The sequence below is a fragment of the Palaemon carinicauda genome, chromosome 22 (assembly GCF_036898095.1).
Source record: "Palaemon carinicauda isolate YSFRI2023 chromosome 22, ASM3689809v2, whole genome shotgun sequence".
Classification (NCBI taxonomy): domain Eukaryota; kingdom Metazoa; phylum Arthropoda; class Malacostraca; order Decapoda; family Palaemonidae; genus Palaemon; species Palaemon carinicauda.
This window is the reverse complement of record NC_090746.1, coordinates 22,075,029-22,096,907: the sequence shown is the minus strand read 5'-3', so window position 1 is coordinate 22,096,907 and position 21,879 is coordinate 22,075,029. Positions and strand designations below refer to the sequence as shown.

At 38.4% G+C, this 21,879-nt stretch overlaps 1 protein-coding gene across 6 annotated transcripts in view; it reads right to left on the bottom strand.

The window, feature by feature from the left end:
* Window positions 1-21,879, bottom strand: part of htk (hat-trick) — a 152,257-nt gene that overhangs the window by 30,711 nt on the left and 99,667 nt on the right. For 5 of the 6 annotated variants that reach the window (XM_068346047.1, XM_068346044.1, XM_068346046.1 and 2 more), the window contains 6 exons: window positions 21,003-21,224; window positions 16,832-17,042; window positions 9,732-13,050; window positions 6,737-6,843; window positions 2,420-2,695; window positions 1,824-1,937 (listed from right to left, as the gene is read on the bottom strand). In XM_068346047.1, coding sequence (XP_068202148.1) covers window positions 1,824-1,937; window positions 2,420-2,695; window positions 6,737-6,843; window positions 9,732-13,050; window positions 16,832-17,042; window positions 21,003-21,224 — 4,249 coding nt within the window. The remainder of the gene's footprint in view (window positions 1-1,823; window positions 1,938-2,419; window positions 2,696-6,736; window positions 6,844-9,731; window positions 13,051-16,831; window positions 17,043-21,002; window positions 21,225-21,879) is intronic. The other variant, XM_068346045.1, reaches the window with a different exon arrangement.

The window sequence follows — 21,879 nt, the reverse complement described above, 5'->3', positions numbered from 1 at the left end:
ATGACAGTGGTCGCGCGGGCGGGAACACTCCACGTGCCGAGAGTCCGAAGACTCTCTGTCATAAGAGTAAACTCTTGATGACGATGGTCGCACGCGTAGCGCTGGTTGCGCGGGCGCGAACACTCCATGCCCCGAGAGTCCGAAGACATTCTGTCATAAGAGTAAAACTCTTGATGACAATGGTAGCGCGCGTAGCACTGATCACGCACACGAACACTCCGCGCGACGAGAGTCCAAAGATTCTCTGTCACAAGAGTAAGAGTATAACTCTTGATGACAATAGCGTTCGGGACAAGAGCCTACAGGCTCAGCTATACCGATGTTATGGGGGGTGGGGGTGGGGGGGAACTACGGGGAAGGTAACACTCCCTCGTAAGGGAAGGTTCTCCAACCCTTGGAGGCAAACCTCCTGGCAGCACTTTATGCTTCCCATCAACCAGCCTTGTTCAAGTTGAAGGTCGGAAACGAATGCTACCTTGTAAGATGAGCAGCTCACAATCTGCCACAGGAAGCGCACTTTCTACGTCGCTGCTAAAAGGAAATGAAATTTGTGATTACTTACAATTCATAACTCCCCTGCATAACATTAATTATTCGGGAAATAAGTCATCTTCCTTGTAAAGGAATTCCTCGAAAGGTAGCAGTACTGTTATAAACTTTTAACTCGTGTACTGAAACAAACACAAGGGAGTGTTGAGGAACTACCGGGCAACCACGCAGGGGAGGGCGGCAAGTTAGGGGAGTAGTAGTATCAACACAATGACAACTCCCTTATGGCGGAGACTGCCGGCTACATTGTCAACTGTAATTAAAGTTACAAGTATTCAACAATCATATGAGTATGTTTCCATTTATACATATTTGGTAGCCAGTCTACCGCACGCCACCCGCTAACTAGCAGATGGGATAGTTATCCCTCACTAAAATTATCATGGTTCGTCTTTCAGCTACGCTGAAAGTATACCCTAATAAATAGCAGAGGGTTTGTATTTACGCCAGAACAATTACGTTTTAAATACCTCTTCTAGGGAGCCTTCATGAAGGAATATACGATAAAAGTACAAAGGTAGGTTATCATAATAATGTTTTAATTTTTTTAAGAAAACAGCAAAAATTTATAGCAAATCTTTGGGAGCCCATAACTCATACTTATCCACACTTTGGTACATTTTTCTCATTTATTGTTCAATTTTAGAGAAAGATATCACTGAAAAGAATAATAAAAATCCCACAATTTTGTGTACCAGAATTTTTATTTTCCTTTTTCTCTTTTTTCCAGGATTGTTTTACGTCTAGACGAAGAAAATTAAGAAAAAAAATTCATTAAAAAAAAAAAAAATCTGTCACAGAATTATTCGATTTATAAAGAAGTTTTGAACGTATGATTTTCAATACAATTGGTGTAATATTAGTTGAGAAAAATGTACCTAAAATTCTTTTTAAAATCATGATTTTTGCTTATAAATCAAAAAGGTTTAGATCAAATAACTTGAAATTTTTATACGATGAAGGTATTATATGTCTAAAACATATAGAAATTGTGTATTTTGAATAATTAGAAAAAAAAAATGCATGGCATAGCAGACAGTCCCGTTAAGAGAGCACAAGAAAAAACCACAACTAACAGTGTCAGTGTGATTTGCCACAGATGAGTTGGAACCTGCAGAATCTCAAAACGGTTAAATATAGCTTTTCCATAACCTCTAAGGTCAACATCCTAATCCCTGGAGGAAACTTTTATCACAAAGATTGGCACATTCAAGGAAGATAAAATATTTTCAGATACAACTAAATAAAAAAGGTTAGTACTTTGAGAACCTTACCTAATTCCTGACAGAAATTATATCTTGAACGACGAGCTGCACTACATGCAAAAGATAAGGCTGACAAGCCACTAGTCTCTGGATCATCATCCATTGGGAGACCTGAAGTAAGAACTGAAAAACATTAGAAATTTAATCTCAATTAATCTTGCTCCCTTCTGCACATACCATGTACGTGCTAGTGTGCAAGACAATTTCAGACAAAGAAATTCCTACAATACATACATACTATTTAAAGACTAAATTAATTACATACAAAATTACTCAAGTTCTTTCTCATTCATTTGACATTGCTAGACTATATATTTACCACTTCTATACAGTGCATATCTTAATTCATATCTGAAATGATAAATGCAACTTGGGCAATTGTCAGCTGGATGTACTGTTGCCTTATTTTGAGGGTCAACATCCAGTGAGAATACGCTCAAATGTTTATTATACTTCAAAATTCTAAAGGCTAATTCATATACAGTATAATACATAGAAAATGTCAAAACTAATTTACTGTATCTAACAGGAAAACATTTGGTTAAAAATACCAGTTATTTTGAAGTATTGTACCAATAACTTGAGTCTACATAAAATATTCTCACCTCCACGTGAAGAAGAATGTCTACGTCGTCTTCTCCCTGGACAGACTCCCTGACTACCCATTTTTCTACTATCATCATCCTCCCCTTCATTCCCGGCACGAACTCTAGGACCTCTACAGCGCCGCCTTTTCAAAGGGGCAGATGAGTTATTGCTCTCCTCCGTTTCAGAAACTTCATCATGCTCTCCATGGTCATCATGTTGCCGTTTCATTGGAGAACCTCTCATACTATGATGTCTATTATCACTTCCCAAAGTACTATCCATTGTATTGGAATCTGAGAGTTAAGCATTGGGCAACAATTAGACAGAAGCATACAAGCAACATTTGTTATTATATACCAGGATGCTTTTTCCTTTGGAAAAATTAACCTAATTTATTTATTTTCACACAAAAAAGTTTATCTTTAAGGGGTCATTCATGAAACTATGAAATATCCAGTATTACTTCAAAAACTGAAAATTGATACAGTGGGGAAAAAGTAGTTTGGGGTATGTGCAAATCATTTTCTTTTTTTTATTTATTAGTGACCAGTCTTAGAATAAATGTAGACTCACTTTTTCTATTTATACATGGTAATTGAAAAAAACTTAGTGGACTCTTAAATCTTTTTCTATTTCTATATGGTTAATCAATATAAACAAGGCTTTTTACTCAGCTCTTCAGAATATAACCAATAGTTGATCAATTGATAACTTAATCAAACAATATTAGACTAATAAAATAACTTTCATTCTACAGACAATCTTCAACGTTTTTAAATCAGATTAACCATTCACAGATGTGAACATGAAATAAGTTTTCGATTATCTGCAATCTTGTGGACTCTTTTTTTCCAAATCTCCATATCTTTTTGTTCTTACAAAAAATTTATTCCATAATCTCTAGGGCATTCACACAGTTATTTCTCCTGCTATTGAAATTTCTCAAAACTCATTATATGTCCAAACTACCTCAATATAACAAATTTCAAATGTAATTTGAATTTTCCTTGCTATGCAAACCTGAGTACTTTACAATATAGAATATCTTCAGCCGAGCTGAAACGGCTGTTGAATTAGTTGACGATAAGTGGTGCGGTCAGTCAAGAGAGTAGTGCCGGATGCCCACCCACCTGTCAACGACTTCTCTTTAGACTTTCTGCCCAGGCCTGGGAGGATTGGTTGAGGTGGGAAGTTTAACTGTAAGGGACTCGGGTTTGTCAATCTAAGAAAAATATAAATCACTTTTAAAATTTGCTATTATTTCCTATGGCTACACGAAACTTTCTTCATTTAGAATCGAGAGACTCAATAATTGGCGAGTGAGGAGTATCCCTAGAACCAAACTGGTTGGCTCTTTTCCTTTTCTGGATGTGTCAGTTTACCTGATCCCATCATTCAGTAAGAAAAAGATTACACCAGCAACTCCCTATCTGCTCATAATAGGGTTGAATAGGCTGATAAGCCCTACCCTGCACTGAAAGATTGATACATGATCAAAGAAGGAACACCCCCCCCCCCTTTGGGATTGGGGAGAGTAGTCCAGAATGATATAGTGACGAGTATCCCTAGAACCAAACTGGTTGGTTCTTTTCTTTACCTGGATGTGTCAGTTTACCTGATCCCATCATTCAGGAAGAAAAAGATTACACCAGCAACTCCCTATCTGCCCATCACAGGTTGAATAGGCTGATAAGCCCTACCCTGTACTGCAAGATTTATACATGATCAAAGGAGGAACCCCCCCCAAAAAAAATGGGATTGGGGAGAGTAGTCCACAATGATATACCTGGTATATAATCATTAATGGTTTGGTATATATTCAGCCATTCTCCCACTTAAGAAGGGAGGATATGGAAGATACTTCTTTAATAGTGTAGCTTACCATCAAATCAGATCCAGCAAGGAACCACAACACTGGGGAACACTGTCATGAGAAATGGTAGGCAGATTCGCCGGGGCTTGCAACACAGGTATGGGTTGCAGTCGCCAGCACAGAGTGCGAAAGAGTCACTTAGGAAGCATTGTGTGCAGGGATCATTACTGGAGTCATTGGTACTAATGGCACTGGTGTCAGCATTCAGGTCATCGGGAAGAAGTAGCCTTAGCTATTCACTCCTTCAAAGGTGATCACTACAGTGGTCATTAGTACTGGTGTTACTAATCAGTTCACTGTGGCAAAGTAGCCTTAGCTACACACTCCTTCAAAAAACCCATTGAGGGCATACTTGCAGGACCTATACCCGTGCAAAAATTATCTGGCCATTGGACCAGGGTCTTTTCCAGAATACTTTGTGTCAAACTCAAAATACTGTGGACAACTTATCCTCGGAGTGAGAAACCTATTCGGCTTATCTGCAAAATCAGATTAAGCTCTTAAATGGGAGAAGTTAACCATTGTATTGTACCTTTTCAAGAAAGAGAGGATAACCTCAAGCAGCAGAGTTGATGATGAATGATTTCATTTAAAAAAAGAAAAAAAAATCTATCACGATAGTGTGTGCGCCTTATATTTTCAAAAAATTAATTTTGGGTATGGAAGTATAGTTCGGAATTATGTTACTACCATGAGAAAGTTATATTTATTAATCATGTATTACTTATTTATATTTGTCTGATACTCCTTCGGGTGCGTGTATGACTTGACATATTCCACGATAATGAGTGAAACATCGGCAGAAATATTCTCTTTCCCGTCCGTCATCGTTTTTCTTTTGGTTTGAGTTGATTACGCTCTCAAGAGGATTATATGGATAATTGCTATGGCTGAGAAAAAGTCTGATCAGTTTACTTATCTTCATAATCTTCAGCGTTGTTGTTAACCACTGTCTATCTGTCAACATTCCAATACAAATTCTCAAAAAGGTAGACAATAATTCATCCATCAATCTCTCTCTCTCTCTCTCTCTCTCTCTATTATATATAACTCATTCCAAATAATCTCGCATCATCTGTTATAGTTATGTAGTGTTAAAAATAGATGAATAAATAAATCTTCAAAAGATAAGAAGTGTATTAAAAGATGATATGTATAATGCCTATATCTATATAGCAGTATTTACCTTATCCATTAATACATAGAATGATATAAAATATATGTAAACAATACATAAATAGGAAGGAATAAATAGAATAGGGATGAAAATAAGTAAACCGTTGTAGGCTACTTAATAAGAAGCCAACTTTTAACCGCAACCCCCAAGGTCTTAAAAGCAGAACTAATCCCTCCCCACTGCATGTTTAATCCAGCTTAATTTCAGGTGTTCTTGTTTTAAGAGTTGTAAAGCAAAGTGATCGAAAGAAGAGGAATCTTCCACTAAGTATTCTGAAAAAAACCCTGGTCCAACGGCCAGATAAATTTTGCACGGGTATAAGTAAGGGTCTTTTGGTGTCAGCAGTCTGCAAGGAAGAGCTTCCAGCACACAGAGTGCAGCCACCCACTCACACTTCACTAACACAAAAAACTCCCAATTCTAGATGAGAGTTCTCTCTGCTCTTGTAGCATACTCCCAGGGTCTCAGACAAGAACATAGGTAAAGAAGCTTCAGTGAACTCATAGTGCAAAGTGCTAACAATTTCTGGCAATTTATGGGGTTGCCAAAAATAAAACTGGGGAGGACATAGCCTCATCCCTTCTCACTGCAAACGCCTATCTATGGGAGGCCACAAGCTACACTCGGTAGCAAAGGGCATATAATTTTAAACAATGATGCCCCTTAGTACTAATTGAACCTATTGTCAGTTCATCATAAACATTAGTATCCAATATGCAATGTAATCCTGCTTTGTTCTAGTATTATACAAGAAGCCAATATCACCATTCAAACTAAAGGTATGATAAACTTAAACACAGCCTTAGTTAAGATGCAACAGTACACCTGAACTTAGCCCCCACATGCACCTGTTGTTAACTACCTCATTAAAGAATTCAAACCCCGTTCCAGCCCCGCTGATGGCATTCCCTAATATGAAGGACAAAAGAAATTGTGTAAATCTCAACATAATCTTCACAATAATGCATGCCTTGCTTTCATAGAGCAAGTTTCTGTTCTATGTATTGGTGGTGTTACGTTATTTTATTTACCTTATTTTAACAATCTTTTTCCACTTTAACCTTACTTTTATTGCATTTTCTCATTGCCCTCCCAATACCAATTTAACATTGAAAAGTTAAGTAGTTTTAATAAGAATATCTAATAAAAACATAAACAAGCAATATATATGTGCTCTTCTCTGGATCTACTTTTAATAATTCACACCCATAACAAACTTTTTTCTCTTTGCTGCCCTCACTCTACCATATATTCTAAAATTTCATATTAGAAAATTACACGCACCTTCAGAGAACTGATCCATTTTACTGTTATCCGCTAGGCTGTCTAACTCTACTTCTGAAGAATCACGTCCAGATTTACTAGATTCATCCATTTTTGGACCTTCATCCCTGAAAACAAGAAAATATGTATATATGTATGTACTTGTTATTGACTCAATGCCACAAACTTCTAAATACAAATAGTGAGAAACCTTATGATAAGGATGTATGTACCTAATATTGCTGTAAAAATTCCTATTAAAAATTTAAACAAGAGTTTTGTTGACCATATCAAATTAGAGTTTTCTAAGTTCTAGATAAAATATTTCATACATTAACTTTACAAGAATCAAGTATTATGTAGCAACTAATCTCTCCCTGCTTTCTAAGAATTGAGAGATTTCCCTTTATATGGATTCATATAAAAGAACCAATATGGATGGAGTGAAAACTGAGATATTAAAGGGAGAGGGCGTGAATGTACTTGAATGATTGGTGAGATTGCTTAATATGTTTTATGTTGTCAATGGTACCAGTAGACTGGGGTTGTGCGCGTATATTGTACCACTATACAAGGGTAAGGGAGATGTGCATGAGTGATGTAATACAAGGGGTATTAGTTTGTTGAGTGTGGTTGGAAAAGTATGGTAGAGTACTAATTAATAGGATTAAGGATAAAACAGAGCATGCAATCTTAGAAGTACAGGGTGGTTTTAGAAGAGGTAGGGGATGTATGAATCATTTTTTTACAGTTAGGCAGATATGTGAGAAATATTTAGCAAAAGGCAAGGAGGTGTATGTTGCGTTTATGGATCTGGAGAAAGTGTATGATAGGGTTGAGGGAAGTGATGTGGAATGTGATGAGGTTATATGGAATTGGGGGAAGGTTGTTGCTAACAGTGAAGAGTTTCTACATAGGTAGTAAAGAGTGCGCTAGAATAGGAAATGAAGTGAGCGAGTGGTTTCCAGCGAGAGTGGGGCTGAGACCGAGATGTGTGATGTCACCATGGTTGTTCAATTTGTTTGTTGATGGAGTGGTGAGAGAGATGAATGCTCGAGTTATTGGTCAAGGATTAAAACTGATAAGACGAGAATGATCATGAATGGGAGGTGAATCAGTTGTTGTTTACGGATGATACTGTACTGGTTGCAGGCTCGGAAGAGAAGCTTGGTCAATTAGTGACAGTTTGGAAGGGTATGTGAGAGAAGGAAGTTAAGAGTTAATGTGGGTAAGAGTAAGGTCATGAGATGCACGAGAAGGGAGGGTGGTGCGAGATTGAATGTCATGTTAAATGGAGAGTTACTTGAAGGTAGATCAGTATAAGTAATTGGGGTCTAATATTGCAGCAAATGGAGGAGTGGAAGCACATGTACATCAGAGTGAATGAAGGATGCAAAGTGTTGAGGGCAGTGAAGGGAGAGGTAAAGAATAAGAGGTTTAGGCATGAATGTAGAGAGTTCTGTAAGAGAAAGTGATTGTACCAATTGAGATGTATGGTATGGAGTTGTGGGGAATGAAAGTGACGGAGAGACGGAAATTGAATGTGTTTGAGATGAAGTGTCTGAGGAGTATGGTTAGTGTATCTCGATTAGATAGGGTTAGGAACGAAGTAGTGAGGGTGAGATTGGGTGTAAAAAATTATTTAGCAGCTAAAGTGCATATGAATGTGTTGAGGTGGTTTGGCTGTGTTGAAAGAATGGAAAGTGGCTGTTTGCAAAAGGTGATGATTGCAAGAGTTGATGGGAGAAGTACAAGAGGAAGGCCGAGGTTTGGGTGGATGGATTGAGTGAAGAAAGCTCAGGGTGATAGGAGGATAGATGAGAGAGAGAGGCAAGATAGCGTGCTAGAAATAGGAATGAATGGCGAGCGATTGCGGAGAGAGGAAAGGTCCCCTTTTGTTTATTTGTTTCTTGTCGGCTACCCCCCTAAAATTGGGGGTAGTGCCTTAGTAAATATATAATATATACATCCCAACAAGGTACAAATTATAAGGGCCTCAATTCTAAATTAGACCTTGTCATTAATAGGACTTTGTCACTACACTAAAATGTGTTCTAAGGTACAAATTAATTACATACATATACCAAAAGCACTTCCCCCAATTTTGGGGGGTAGCCAACATCAACAAATGAAACAAAACAAAAAAGGGGACCCCTACTCTCTATGTTCCTCCAGCCTAACCAGGGACTCAACCGAGTTCAGCTGGTACTGCTAGGGTGCCACAGCCCAACCTCCCACATTATCCACCACAGATGAAGCTTCATAATGCTGAATCCCCTACTGCTTCTACCTCTGCGGTCATTTAATAATGTACACTGATTCCAGTTAAAGTTCACAGCTATGAAGAATAATTTAACTATGCGAGAAAAAAATTTCCTAACTATCATTGCCAACAAGGTATTTATCCTTGTTAAATCAAAATAAATTTGATCACACCGTAACTAATAAATTGCAGCTTTGAAAAAAAAATTCTAGATAGAATGAAAATGTAGATCTTGGATGCTTACTTAAACATTTAGAGAAACAAAACAAAAAAATCTTTTACGTTTAATGAAAATATGTCCACATGCATTGTAATGAATTAATTACACAAATGATAGAAGGCTTTAATCAGTAAAGTGCATATACTTGAGTTGTCACCTTTCTTGGTTATTCATATATCCAATTACTGTATTCATTTACAGTTATATTTTATGAAAGAATCAAATCTTAATCATGAAACTTCACTTTATTATCTAGAATAAAAATGGTCCATAAAGGTAATAATAGCCACAAATTATGGCATAACCAGATTTTTATAGAAAGATTATTTCCCAATTTCCTTACATGGTTAACAGAACAGTCCTAATATTCCTTATACTTCCAGAATTCTAATTCTATTCACTCACTTTTCTCTCCTCTACCTTACTATAACTTTTATCATTCAAGAAAATATCCTTCAGCAAAACCAAATTTGACCCTGTGGTCCTCTTATCCTATTAAATAATGTTAACAAACAACAAGACACTTTACTCACCCGCCTCTAGGAGAATCTGATAAATTAGAGATAATGCTCTCCGGAGTCGTCGGAGGAGTACAGGTATTGTCTAAAACTGTATTCTGTGAAGGCCTGATATTTCTACTGGGTGCCATGTTGCTACACTCTGCAGAAGATGTTGAAGGCGCTGTTGTTGAAAGAACTGATGAGGACGTACTACAACCACTTCGCGAACTTGCAGCAGCTGCAGCAACCGTAGCTACTACATCAAGATTAGGACTATGGATAGCATTCTGGTTGTGCCTGGAAGATATCTGATGCTGATAGTCCATTGGTTGTTGAAGAGGATTAAGATGATCCTGTGTGTGTTCTTGGTGATGAGGAAGAGGGTGAAGTTTCAAAGTATGTTGATGAGGTAATAAATGGTCTGGTTGTGATTGTGACTTCCCTTGTTGCTGCAATGGCTGTAAATGTTGTTGCTGCTGGAGCTGCTGCTGCTGGGGTTGCAGCTGAATGAGATGGTGTGCCTGCTGATGCTGTACTTGGGGTTGGGGTGCCTGTTGCTGCTGAGGTTGTCTTTGGTGTAAGGATTGTTGAGGGGGTGGTTGATTCTGCCGAACCTGCTGCTGTTGTTGTTGCTGTTGTTGTTGCTGTTGCTGGTGCTGCTGTTGGTGCAGCTGCTGTTGGTGTGGCTGCTGTTGGTGTGGCTGCTGTTGGTGTGGCTGATGTTGGTGCGGCTGCTGCTGGTGTGGCTGATGTTGGTGCGGCTGCTGCTGGTGCGGCTGCTGTTGGTGCGGCTGCTGCTGCTGCGGCTGTTGCTGCTGCTGCTGCTGTTGCTGTTGCTGTTGTTGCTGCTGCTGTTGCTGCTGCTGCTGTTGTTGTTGCTGCTGTTGTTGTTGAGGTTGCTGTTGTGATTGTTGCTGCTGTGGAGTTTGTATATGCGGAGGCTGAGCATGATGCTTTTGCTGTTGCACTTGCTGCTGCTTTGTATGGTGTGGCTCTAATTTTTGAGATGAGGGTTGAGATTGAGGCACTATGATCTGTTGGGACTTGGCTGGTGTTGGCTGCTTGAGACTTGGTTTAACATGAATAGGTGGTGGTGGAGGAGGAGGGGGAGCTTGTTGTTGCTGCTGCTGAGATACTGGAAGCTGTGACTGAGATGATGGATGTTGCTGAGTAGCTGGTACAGGACCTCGTTTTCCAAAACTACTTCCAGTTGGAACACTGGCAAAGGGCATTTCATTTTTAATTTCCTGTCGCTGAGGAATATCAGCATCTGTGGAAATGGTATCATGAGTCATTGGGCTTCCTGGAGGAATAGTTTCCTCACATAACAGATCACCAAGACCTGTTTCAGTTTCTTCCTCCTCTAACCTTTTAGGAGTAGCAGAGGCAGATGCCCGGGGCTTCTTTCTACTGAGCTGAGATTCAATATCCTCTTCATCTTCCTCCTCTTCTTTCTCCTCATTGCCTATTTTGTGCTCTTCCTTTTTGAAAACACCACATTTCCCAATAACTCTCATCAAAGGACCTCTTTCTTCATCATCATCTTCGTCAGCATCTTCATCATCCATATCATCATCATCTCGCTTTTCTTTCTTCTTCTCAGTTTCACTCATTGGTTTATAAATCCTCTTCAAAGGAGAGATTTTTTCACCATCTGAACCTATTTTTCCCCTTCTCATTCTTCTTTCAGCATCAAGCCTAGGATTTCTACAGTCGGAATCAGATTCCTCAGATGTGTCGGGCAGAAACTCCCGACTTATAACCTTCTTAACACGACTAGATGTTCTCCTCCTTTTGTCAGGACTTTGTTTTGTTTCAGATTTATCACTTTCTTCCATTTTTTCAGTATGATCTTGTCTGGCTCGTTTTATCACAGCTTCAATACTCTCTTCAACAGAACTCTCTCTCTTAATTCTATCAACATCTGAACTGCTGATGTTTGCCACACAATTATCTTGAATAGAGCTATCTCTTGATGGAGACTGAATTGGTAAAGCTATAATGCGGTCCTTCACCTTTTCTGTGGTCTCTGGTCTATTCAAAAGATGAGGAAATATTTGTTGCTGCCTTTGTGAAAACGGCATAACCTTTGGTTCCACTTTTTCTTCAACCTTCATCTGAGGCCCCTTCTCCAGCTTGGGTTCAAATGTAGGCTTAGGAATAGGCTTAGCAAGAGCTTTTGACTCTATGATTGGCATTATAGCCTGAGCGAGTAAGTGTGAGGAAGCAACAACTGGTTTGTGAGGAGTTACAATAGTTTTTTCTACACCTGTTATAGGTTTTGTCTTTACAGGAGTTCCAGCCATACGTAAAGTTTCCTTTAAAGGAGATGGAGATTTGGGCGTTTCACTCTGAATGAGTTTGGGAGAAGGACATTTTGGAATTTCTGGCTTATTCATTTTGACATCAATAAGCGAACTAATCGTAGGTTCCAACTTCACAGGAGTTTCTTTTTTCACAATAACTTTGGTAGGAGTTGTTGTTACAGGCTGTGAGGCAGTTGGAATTTCCTTCTTCTCCGGTGTTGTACTGCCATCCAAAACGTTAAGAGACTCTTTAGAATCACATGGCACACGTTTAATAGGAGATTCTCTTGGTAATACTAACTTCTTCTGTGAACTTACACTATTATCACTATCAGATTCATTCTTTTCAGTTTCACCGTCTTTTCGGGTTCTTGCTTTTTTCTTAAATTTCTCACTATCTGCTATTTCTTCGGCTCCAACAACACCAATACTATTCTTTGTTCTAGTTTCCTTCCTAGCCCGCATCTCACCAATATCAAATGGTTCTGGTTCTTTGAATTCATATATATCATCTTCCAAACTTTCAAGCTTTGGGGATAATAATTTAACAGGTTCTTGAGCAACAGGTTTACTTGGAGATTCTGTCTTCTTAGGAAGGCTTTCCAAACATTTTTTCACTGGAGTTTCAACAGATTTCTTCTCAGAGCTAGCAAATGGAATCAACACCAAAGCTGGTGCAGCAATTATTCTGGGTGGTATTTCTTTAACTGTTCTATCCTCTTCTTTCTTGATAGGTTTATCAAGGCCTTTCATTTCAGACATAATAGCATTTAGATCAATGTCTTTACCACAAGGTTTAGGTTCTTCCCCTTCTTCTTCTTCTTTTTTAATCTCAGCAGGTGGTGTTTTTACTTTGATTTCCTTTAAGGGCTTCTCTACATAAGTAGCAGAGGCAAGGCATGGTTCTGAGGTAGGAGTAGATGAAGCAGAAGACGTAGAGAGGGTGTTTGTTCTTCTTTCAACACTTAACCGTGCCCGAGACTTTTCAGATCCTGTATCACCATCAGCATCAGATTCATATTCCTCACTATCACTATCGGCAGTATCTGAAATTAAATATTCTAAAATATAAATATTTGTTAAGCCCAGTAAATTTTAGATACAAACAAGCATGTAAATATGGGGCAGCTCTCAAGAATTGTGATATGAAATTGCTAACAGATACCTCAATAGCACCATAATAATTACATCACAAAATATACAATATAAATAATTGTGCATATACATACATACATACATACATACATATATACATACATACAAACACACACACATTTTATATATATATATATATATATATATATATATATATATATATATATATATATATGTATACATATATATATATATATATATATATATATATATATATATATATCCACTCTTCCAACCCCTATTGACGCAAAGGGCCAGGGATAGATTTCGCCAGTTGTCGTCTATCTTGAGCTTTTAATTCAATACTTCTCTAATCATCATCATCTACTTTGCGCTTCATAGTCCTCAGCCATGTAGGCCTGGGTCTTTCAACTCTTCTAGTGCCTTCTGGAGCCAGCTGAATGTTTGGTCACCTAATCTCTCTTAAGGAGTGCGAAGAGCATGCCCAAACCATCTCCATCTACCCCGCATCAAGATCTCATCCACATATGGCACTCAAGTAATCTCTCATAGTTTCATTTCTAATCCTGTCCTCCTATTTAATTCCCAATATCCTTCTGAGGACTTTGTTCTCAAATCTATTTATCTATTGGAGATTGTTTCATTGTCATACCATGAATCAGGTCCATACAATAACACCTATCTCCCTAAACTGATATATATTGTCTGATTTTTATATGTAATTTCAGGCTATTTGATTTCCTAATTTTACTTAACCTAGACATTGTCTGATTTCCCTTATTCAATCTTTCACTTAACTCCAATTCTAAATACCCTGTATTGGAGATCATAGTTCTTAAATAAGTAAATGATTCTACCTCATTAATCCTTTCTTCTTCCAATGATACTTCATCTTCTATGGCACACTCCATTCTCATCATCACTGTATTTCTTCAACAGTATTTATTTTCAGCACAACCTCATGTGATATTTCATGCATTCTGGTAAGCAAGCATTGCAAATCCTGTGGTGTTCTGCTAACAAGGACAGCATCATCAGCATACTCTAGATCTGCTAAATTCTTATCACCAATCCAGTACAATTCTTCTCCACCATCTCTGACTGTTCTACGCATTACAAAATCCATGAGGATAAACAACATATTACTATTATTACTTGCTAAGCTACAACCCAAGTTGGAAAAGCAAGATGCTATAAGCCCAGCAGCTCCAACATGGAAAGTAGCTCAGTGAGGAAAGGAAACAATATAAAATTAAATATTTCAAGAACAGTAACAACATTGAAATAAATATTTTTTCTATTAACTATAAAAACTTTGACAAAACAAGAGGGGAAGAAATTAGATATAATAGTGTGCCCAAATGTACCCTCAAGCAAGAGAACTCTAACCCAATATAGTACAGAGGCTATGCCACTATCTAAGACTAGAGAACAATGGTTTGATTTTCGAGTGTCCTCCTAGAAGAGCTGCGTACCATAGATAAAGAGTCTCTTCTACCCTTACTGAGAGGAAATTACCCACTGAACAATTATAGTGCAGTAGTTAACCCCTTGGGTGAAGAAGAATTGTTTGGTATTCTCAGTGTTGTCAGGTGTATGAAGACAGAGGAGAATCTGTGACTATACGGTGTATATGTAGGCAGAGGGAAAGTGAACCGTAACCAGAGAGGAGGATCCAATGTAGTACTGTCTGGCCACTCAAAGGACCCCATAACTCTCTAGCGGTAGTATCTCAACGGGTGGCTGATGCCATAAGCCCACCTACTACCTAGGTGGTTTATAAGACTCCATTAACATTAACTTTGTACTTGCTAAGCTCATGAACAGATTTAATCAAATTTACATATTTAAGAGGAATTCCATAATAACACAGGACCTCCACAAAATTGACCGGTGCACACTATCAAAGGCTTTTTCATGGTGCACAAATGCTATCAAAATGGGATTTCTATATTCTAAGCATTGCTGTATGTCTCAAAATGAAAATTTGGTCAGTGCAACTTCTACCGTCTCTAAATCCTGCTTGTTCATCTGTCAGCTTTTCATCAATCTTTCTCTCCAGTCTCTTTAGAATAAGCATTCTATATATTTTCATAACAACTGAAGTAAGTGTTATGCCTCTGTAATTATTGCAATCAGACAGGTCTCTTTTTTTTGCTATTTTTACCAACACTCCTAACTCCCATTGTAGGTAGTGGGTTGGCCATGGCACCAGCTGCCCATTGAGATACTACTGCTAGAAAGTTATGGAGTTCTTTGACTAGCCAGACAGTACTACATTGGATCCTTCTCTCTGGTTACGGTTCTTTCCCTTTGCCTACACAGACACTGAATAGTCTGGCCTATTCTTTGCAGATTCTCCTCTGTCGTCATACACCTCACAACACTGAGATTGCCAAACAATTCTTCTTCACCCAAGGGGTTAACTACTGTACTGTAAATGTTCAGTGGCTACTTTAAGGGTAGAAGAGACTCTTTAGCTATGGTAAGCAGCTCTTCTAAGAGAAGGAAACTCAGAAATCAAAACATTGTTCTCTAGTCTTGGGTAGTGCCATAGCCTCTGTACCATGGTCTTCTACTGTCTTGGGTTAGAGTTCTCTTGCTTGAGGGTTCACTCGGGCACACTATTTTATCTACTTTCTCTTGTTCTTGTTTTGTTAAAGTTTTTATAGTTTATATAGGAAATATTTATTTTAATGTTGTTACTATTCTTTAAAATATTTAATTTTTCCTTCTTTTCTTTCCTCACTGGGCTATTTTCCCTGTTGGGGCCCCTGGGCTTATAGCATCCTGCTTTTCCAACTGGGGTTGTAGCTTAGCATTTAATAATAATAATAATAATAATAATAATAATAATAATAATAATCAGGTTTTGCCTCTTCATGGCACATTCTACAAAATAATCTTGTAAGTAGTCTGGGAGTCCTTCATTTCCACCCAGCATCATCTCGGCAGTTATTCCATCGTATCCCAGGGCTTTCCATCTCTAGTTTTTTTTAGGATAGCTTTGACTAAAAACACAACAAATTTATTCGTGGGCACATCAAGGTCTTCATCAGCTTTAGGTATATCAATCAAATTCTCCTCTTCATAACTTCTCTAAAGTGTTCCATCCAATGTTGTCCTTCATCTTCTGTTGCCATAACAGAACCATCTCTCTTTTTGAAGGGTATATACTTCTTCTTTGCCCCAGTTGAGATTTCATTAATATTTTATGAGCAATTCTTACACCGTAGCCACTTCCTGAATTCATAGCTTTGTCAGCATCATCTGCTTTACTTTCTAAATATTCTTTCCAGTCATTCCTGGCTTTTCTTTTGACCTCACTGTCAATACTAGAATACTTAGCATGCTCTACTTGAGTAATTTTCCTTACTTCCTCGAATAATTGCAACAATCAATTTCTGTCCGTCTTCTTTTTATAGTATCCCAAGTATCATTTGATATCCATGGCTTTCTCCTTGCAACTACATGTCCTAAAACTTTATTCAACAGTTCTTTAACTGAATTAAAAGGTAAGGATGATGCATACAGTATCTTATATGGATTCAACAAGTATATGTAAGGAAACTATAAATATGCTATTCAGACCAACAAAATAATAATGTCAAACATTGCTAGTTTTATACTTAATGTCAATCTGTGGTTAAATATAATCATGTTACTTTAATTGCATAATCCACTCTTAAATACAAAAAATTCATTACAAACCTTGAACACTCCTCCTTGTTCGCTTGCTATCCACCGATGATGGACTATCTGGCTGTACAAGATTTCTATCTTTAGTAGCGCGAGTACTAGGACCAGAGATACTACTTGTACCACTTACATCACTGCGTTCACTCTCTCTCCGTTCTCGAATGACAGTACCTGAACGTCCTCTCTTGTTCAAGCCACTCTTAGGAGATGGAGTTGCATTACCCTGTTCAAATGTTAAAGAGAATTTACTAAATAGCCTATAAACCATTAAAGATATTATAATACATTTTTTTTTATTTATACAAAGGTTGTAAACTGAATGATGTATAAGGTGACCAAGCAATTCAAGCAAATTTCTATAAGATATAATGGTAAAGGCAGTACAGTTGACCTTAACATTTATGGGGATTAAGAGACATACCAATGAAAGAAAATATGCCTTATGTACTTCAAACTTTACCACCACTTATTCCTTTCATAACTAAGAAAATTAATATTGCCTCCCTTTAGACACATTATAATTAACACAAAAGCTCTAAAAAAAGGTCAAAATTATCATTATATTCCATTATGTGTTACATATGAATATTGTAATCAAATCTGAACATGGAAAGGGGCATTAGTTTTTCCTTATTAAATTTATCACACAAGATTTAAACGTAATTTCTATCTTTTCTAGATAGGAATATTCCTTCAGTAATGCTGTAATAACCATTTAATTGTTAAAAAGGTACCCTACTGGTTAACAAGTGACAAGAGGGAAAAGCCACATCCACCAGCCTGTAACAGAATAGCCACTTTTGTTCTTAGGCCTAGAAATTTATAGCTTGATCCTACGAGTATAGAAACCTTAGAAATAGGAAGACTCACTCATAAGCATGTCCACTAAAACAAGACTGGTTAAGTTTTTTCTTTCCTGGTCCAATACAGGAGGAAGGAGACTCCAACTGGCTGAGGCCTTAACTGCATGTACATCTCTATGATTAGCTATTAGGAGGTCCCAGCAGCTACTACTAAGACAGGCCATTCCCAAGCTGAGATGACAGGCCAAAGTTGAGACCAGACCATACCCATCTGTATGTAGCCAACAACACAGGAGGTCCAGTGATGATGCAGAAAGTGATTCCTCTGGAGATCACTCCAGTTTCTGCAGCTATCTATCTAAATGTAGAGTAACAGGATTGGGGTTGTTAACCGGATAGTAGTCTATGTGCTAGTATACCCAGCAGCAGCACGCTAACTCCTACAATAAGATGCCCTAACTTCCATGCCGTCAGAGGAGTGAGATTGATTGAATAGGATTTATGTGGCATCCTGACATCTAAGGTCATCGTCACCAAACAGAGGGTTGAGAAGTAGCAGGTTGTACATAAGAATGTGACAGGGCATAGATGCATTGCATGAAGGCCTACTGCTGGTGAGGGGTCTTGCTCATCATAATGCGTACACATTGTGGCATCTTGATGATTATAAGAGCATACAGAGCAGCCCTGTATAGTCATCTGCTTCAACTCAAATGGAAAGGATGAGTGGTAATGCCTCGTGTCATTGTCCGTTTATGGAGCAAGGGAGGATCTTGTGATATCGACAGCCTCTGAGCGAAGGAGGATCTTAATGCATGGAAGAATCTCTGTGCATGGGAAAATCTTGATACATCAGCGTAGAATGTTGAGAAGTAGGTGACAGGTGGCCTGCAACTTGAACAATACAATAGCATGAAGAGTCCAATAGTGTGATGTCCAAAAGTGAAGACCGATCACATGTAAGGGGGATGGTTCACGTGAAAAACTGGCTTCTTTTAATATATCTGACATTTAGAGCATAGATGCATCAAGCATGTACCCTAGGTAGATGGTATGGTTCGAGCCCCTATAAGCAAGAAAGCAGGAAGGGTCAAGCCTGATCATGTAGAGATGGTGATCATGTAACCCTTGCGCATGGAGAGTTGTCTCGATGACAGTAATGAGACTGTCAGCTTGCATCCTCACGATGATCACTTAAGGAAGGGACTTTTTCTCCACAACCCTTATGCTGGGCTGTAATCTTTGTTGGCAGGATCTCATCTTCTCTCGGGAACTGCCAGAGGAAGGAAGGGAGAGGGGGAGGCATCCTTTATCCTGATCAAGGGTACAAATCCTGTCTCATACGAGGCCAAGAGCTAGTAGCAGGCACATGAACACTAGTGCCACATGCTGCTCAGTGCAGGCTACAATCTTTCAGATACATACTGCTTTTGGTATGTAACCTCCTCATGTACACAGGGAGAGATCGATAGGACACACACAGCCAAGATGATCAGTCATCTTAGATGTCTTCTTTTTGGGGGACAGTTTCAGCGCTCGGTCAGGGGCACTGCATTCAGTAAGACATTTCTTTCTGGCATGGGATAACTTTCAGCAAGCATTCCACCCTATACAGGACAGAATACAGGTGTAAGAGTGGCACATAAAGATGTTTCTTCCCATTAAGGGACAACTCGCAGCATGTACCACTTCCCTCTCTCCCGAAACAGATAGAGAGAAATCAAAAAGAAGGGGGTAAAGAAGGGCCCCACACTTCATATCGTCTGACAGTGCGTCTGCTCCATACGAGAGTGGAATGTGGCCAAGTTTCTTTCCAACACCCATCTAGTGTTGTTTGTGTATGTGTATATATTTCTTCCAGCTACAGGACAACTCTCAGTACTCAGGAAGGGAGGTTTTTGGTAATGCACTGTCCCTCCCATAGGGAGAGATATGGTAGGGGTCATACATAAGCGACCTCTATCAACCAGCCTTCCTGGACTACTACTACTTGTGCTCGTCTAAAAGTAGTAGTAAAGACCCTCTAACAAAGGTAAAGATTAGAAGGCCAATAACAATACTCTCCCAAGAAAAGACACCACATGAACTCTAAGGCAAATGCCTTTCAACTGTGGGAAATATAAAGTTATGCACATAGGTTATAGTAACCCAGTCAGATTATTCACTGCTGGGTAATGAAATAGTAAGTGTGGACCAAGAGGAAGACCTCGGTGTTATCAGCAAGGATTTGAAGTTCACAAAAGAGCATAAAAGCTGAAAAGAAAGCTCAGAAACTAATAGGCTACATAAAGAGACAATTCAAATACAGAAACTGACACTGTACTACAGCTGAACACATCACTAGTAAGACCCTATCTAGAATATGGAGTCCAATTCTGGGCTCCAAGTATTCAGAAAGATATAGATAGACTGGAAACAGTACAAGCTAGGTCACCAAACTAGTTCGAACACTTTGGTAATTTGGATATAGACGATTCAGAATTCTTAAAGGAATAATAAATGTAGATTACAACAATCTATTCACGCTTAACACTAATCAGGCCAGAGGTAATGGACACAAATTGGAATTGAAAAGATACAAAACCACTCAATGTGGCTATTTCTTTACATACAAAATAGCAAATACTTGGAAAAAACTTCCAGCGGATGTATAAATAGTAACACGGTAAACGAGTTCTATAACAAGTTAGACAAGATCCTAAGAACTCTCTAAATGATTAAACTATACTGCTTTACCAAGGAGTAAATTGAGTCTTCGAGGATTTGAGACATCCCAAATCCTTGTAACGCTTCGTAACACGCAACCACCCACCACACCTAGGCCCGTCCTTCCGCCCACCACAACTGCCCCCCCATATATCTCTCCCCCTCCCCCTCCCACATTAAGAAACATTTTAATAACTACCTAATAGAGAGCTCGTCACTATACAAACAAAACTCCATTGATTGGCCACTAGTGCTATATGCAGTCATATCCAAAAATATATTTTTCAAACATAAGGAGTCATTGAAGGAAACTCTTAATAATATTACGAGTCACTTCTAACTTACATTGTTAGAAGCTACACACAGTACAAATAAAAGTGACTTTACAAGGTTACAATTGTAAATGTCTTTTTCCAATAACTTTATTCTCAAGTCTTAAGTGAGGTAGGCAATAAAGAAAGATTTATAGGAAATATTTAATTACAATGGAGGAGTTATGATATAAATATACCAATCAGTTCTGCAATAGTTTAGGATTAATAGAGTATTATATTATTAAAAAAATAAAAAAAAATAGGATGCCTGTTAGTCTACATAAACCATTAGCCCTCTAAACAACTACCATATACTCTAATATTATTACAATACTATAAATAGAAAACAATTCCACTTACGTTATCTTTCTCTTCCTTTTTTGGTCCTTTTTCTTTGGCCTTCTCTTTTTTCTCTTTTAGTTCTTTTGTTGCTGCAGCACGACCCTTTCGTGTTCTATTCTGGAACCATGTGGTATTTTCTGCTATTCTTGGCCTTCCCACCCATTCATCATAACGTGTATTCCAACCCAAGTAGTGTACATAATACATTGGAGCATTACCCTCTTCATCCACTTGTAACACCTGTAATTTATTAGAAATGCTACTTAATTGCATATAACAAAAACATTCTACATATTTCAGTAAGGTATTGGAAAAATTAGCAAACAAAAAAATCTAATTGGCCACAGAAATACTAAAGAAAGTACAAGTTTAACTAAATATGAGTGGTAATACGAATCTAACCAGTTCTAATGTATTCATAATCACTAATCTCAAAACTCCCCATTTGGACTCGACTAGAAGGTAGGATTTTCAACTACAAAGATACTTTAATTCCTGGGGTACACCAAAATTATCATCATCATTACTAACCATGCTCAAACCCTAAGTACATACATACATATACTAAGGCACTTTCCCCAATTTTGGGGGGTAGCCGACATCAACAAATGAAACAAAACAAAAAGGGGACTTCTACTCTCTACGTTCCTCCCAGCCTGACAAGGGACTCAACTGAGTTCAGCCGGTACTGCTAGGGTGCCACAGCCCACCCTCCCCCGTTATCCACCATAGATGAAGCTTCATAATGCTGAAACCCCTACTGTTGCTACCTCCCCGGTCATCTAAGGCACCGGAGGAAGCAGCAGGGCCTACCGGAACTGCGTCACAAGCACTCGCCATTCATTCCTATTTCTAGCACACTCTCTTGCCTCTCTCACATCTATCCTCCTATCAC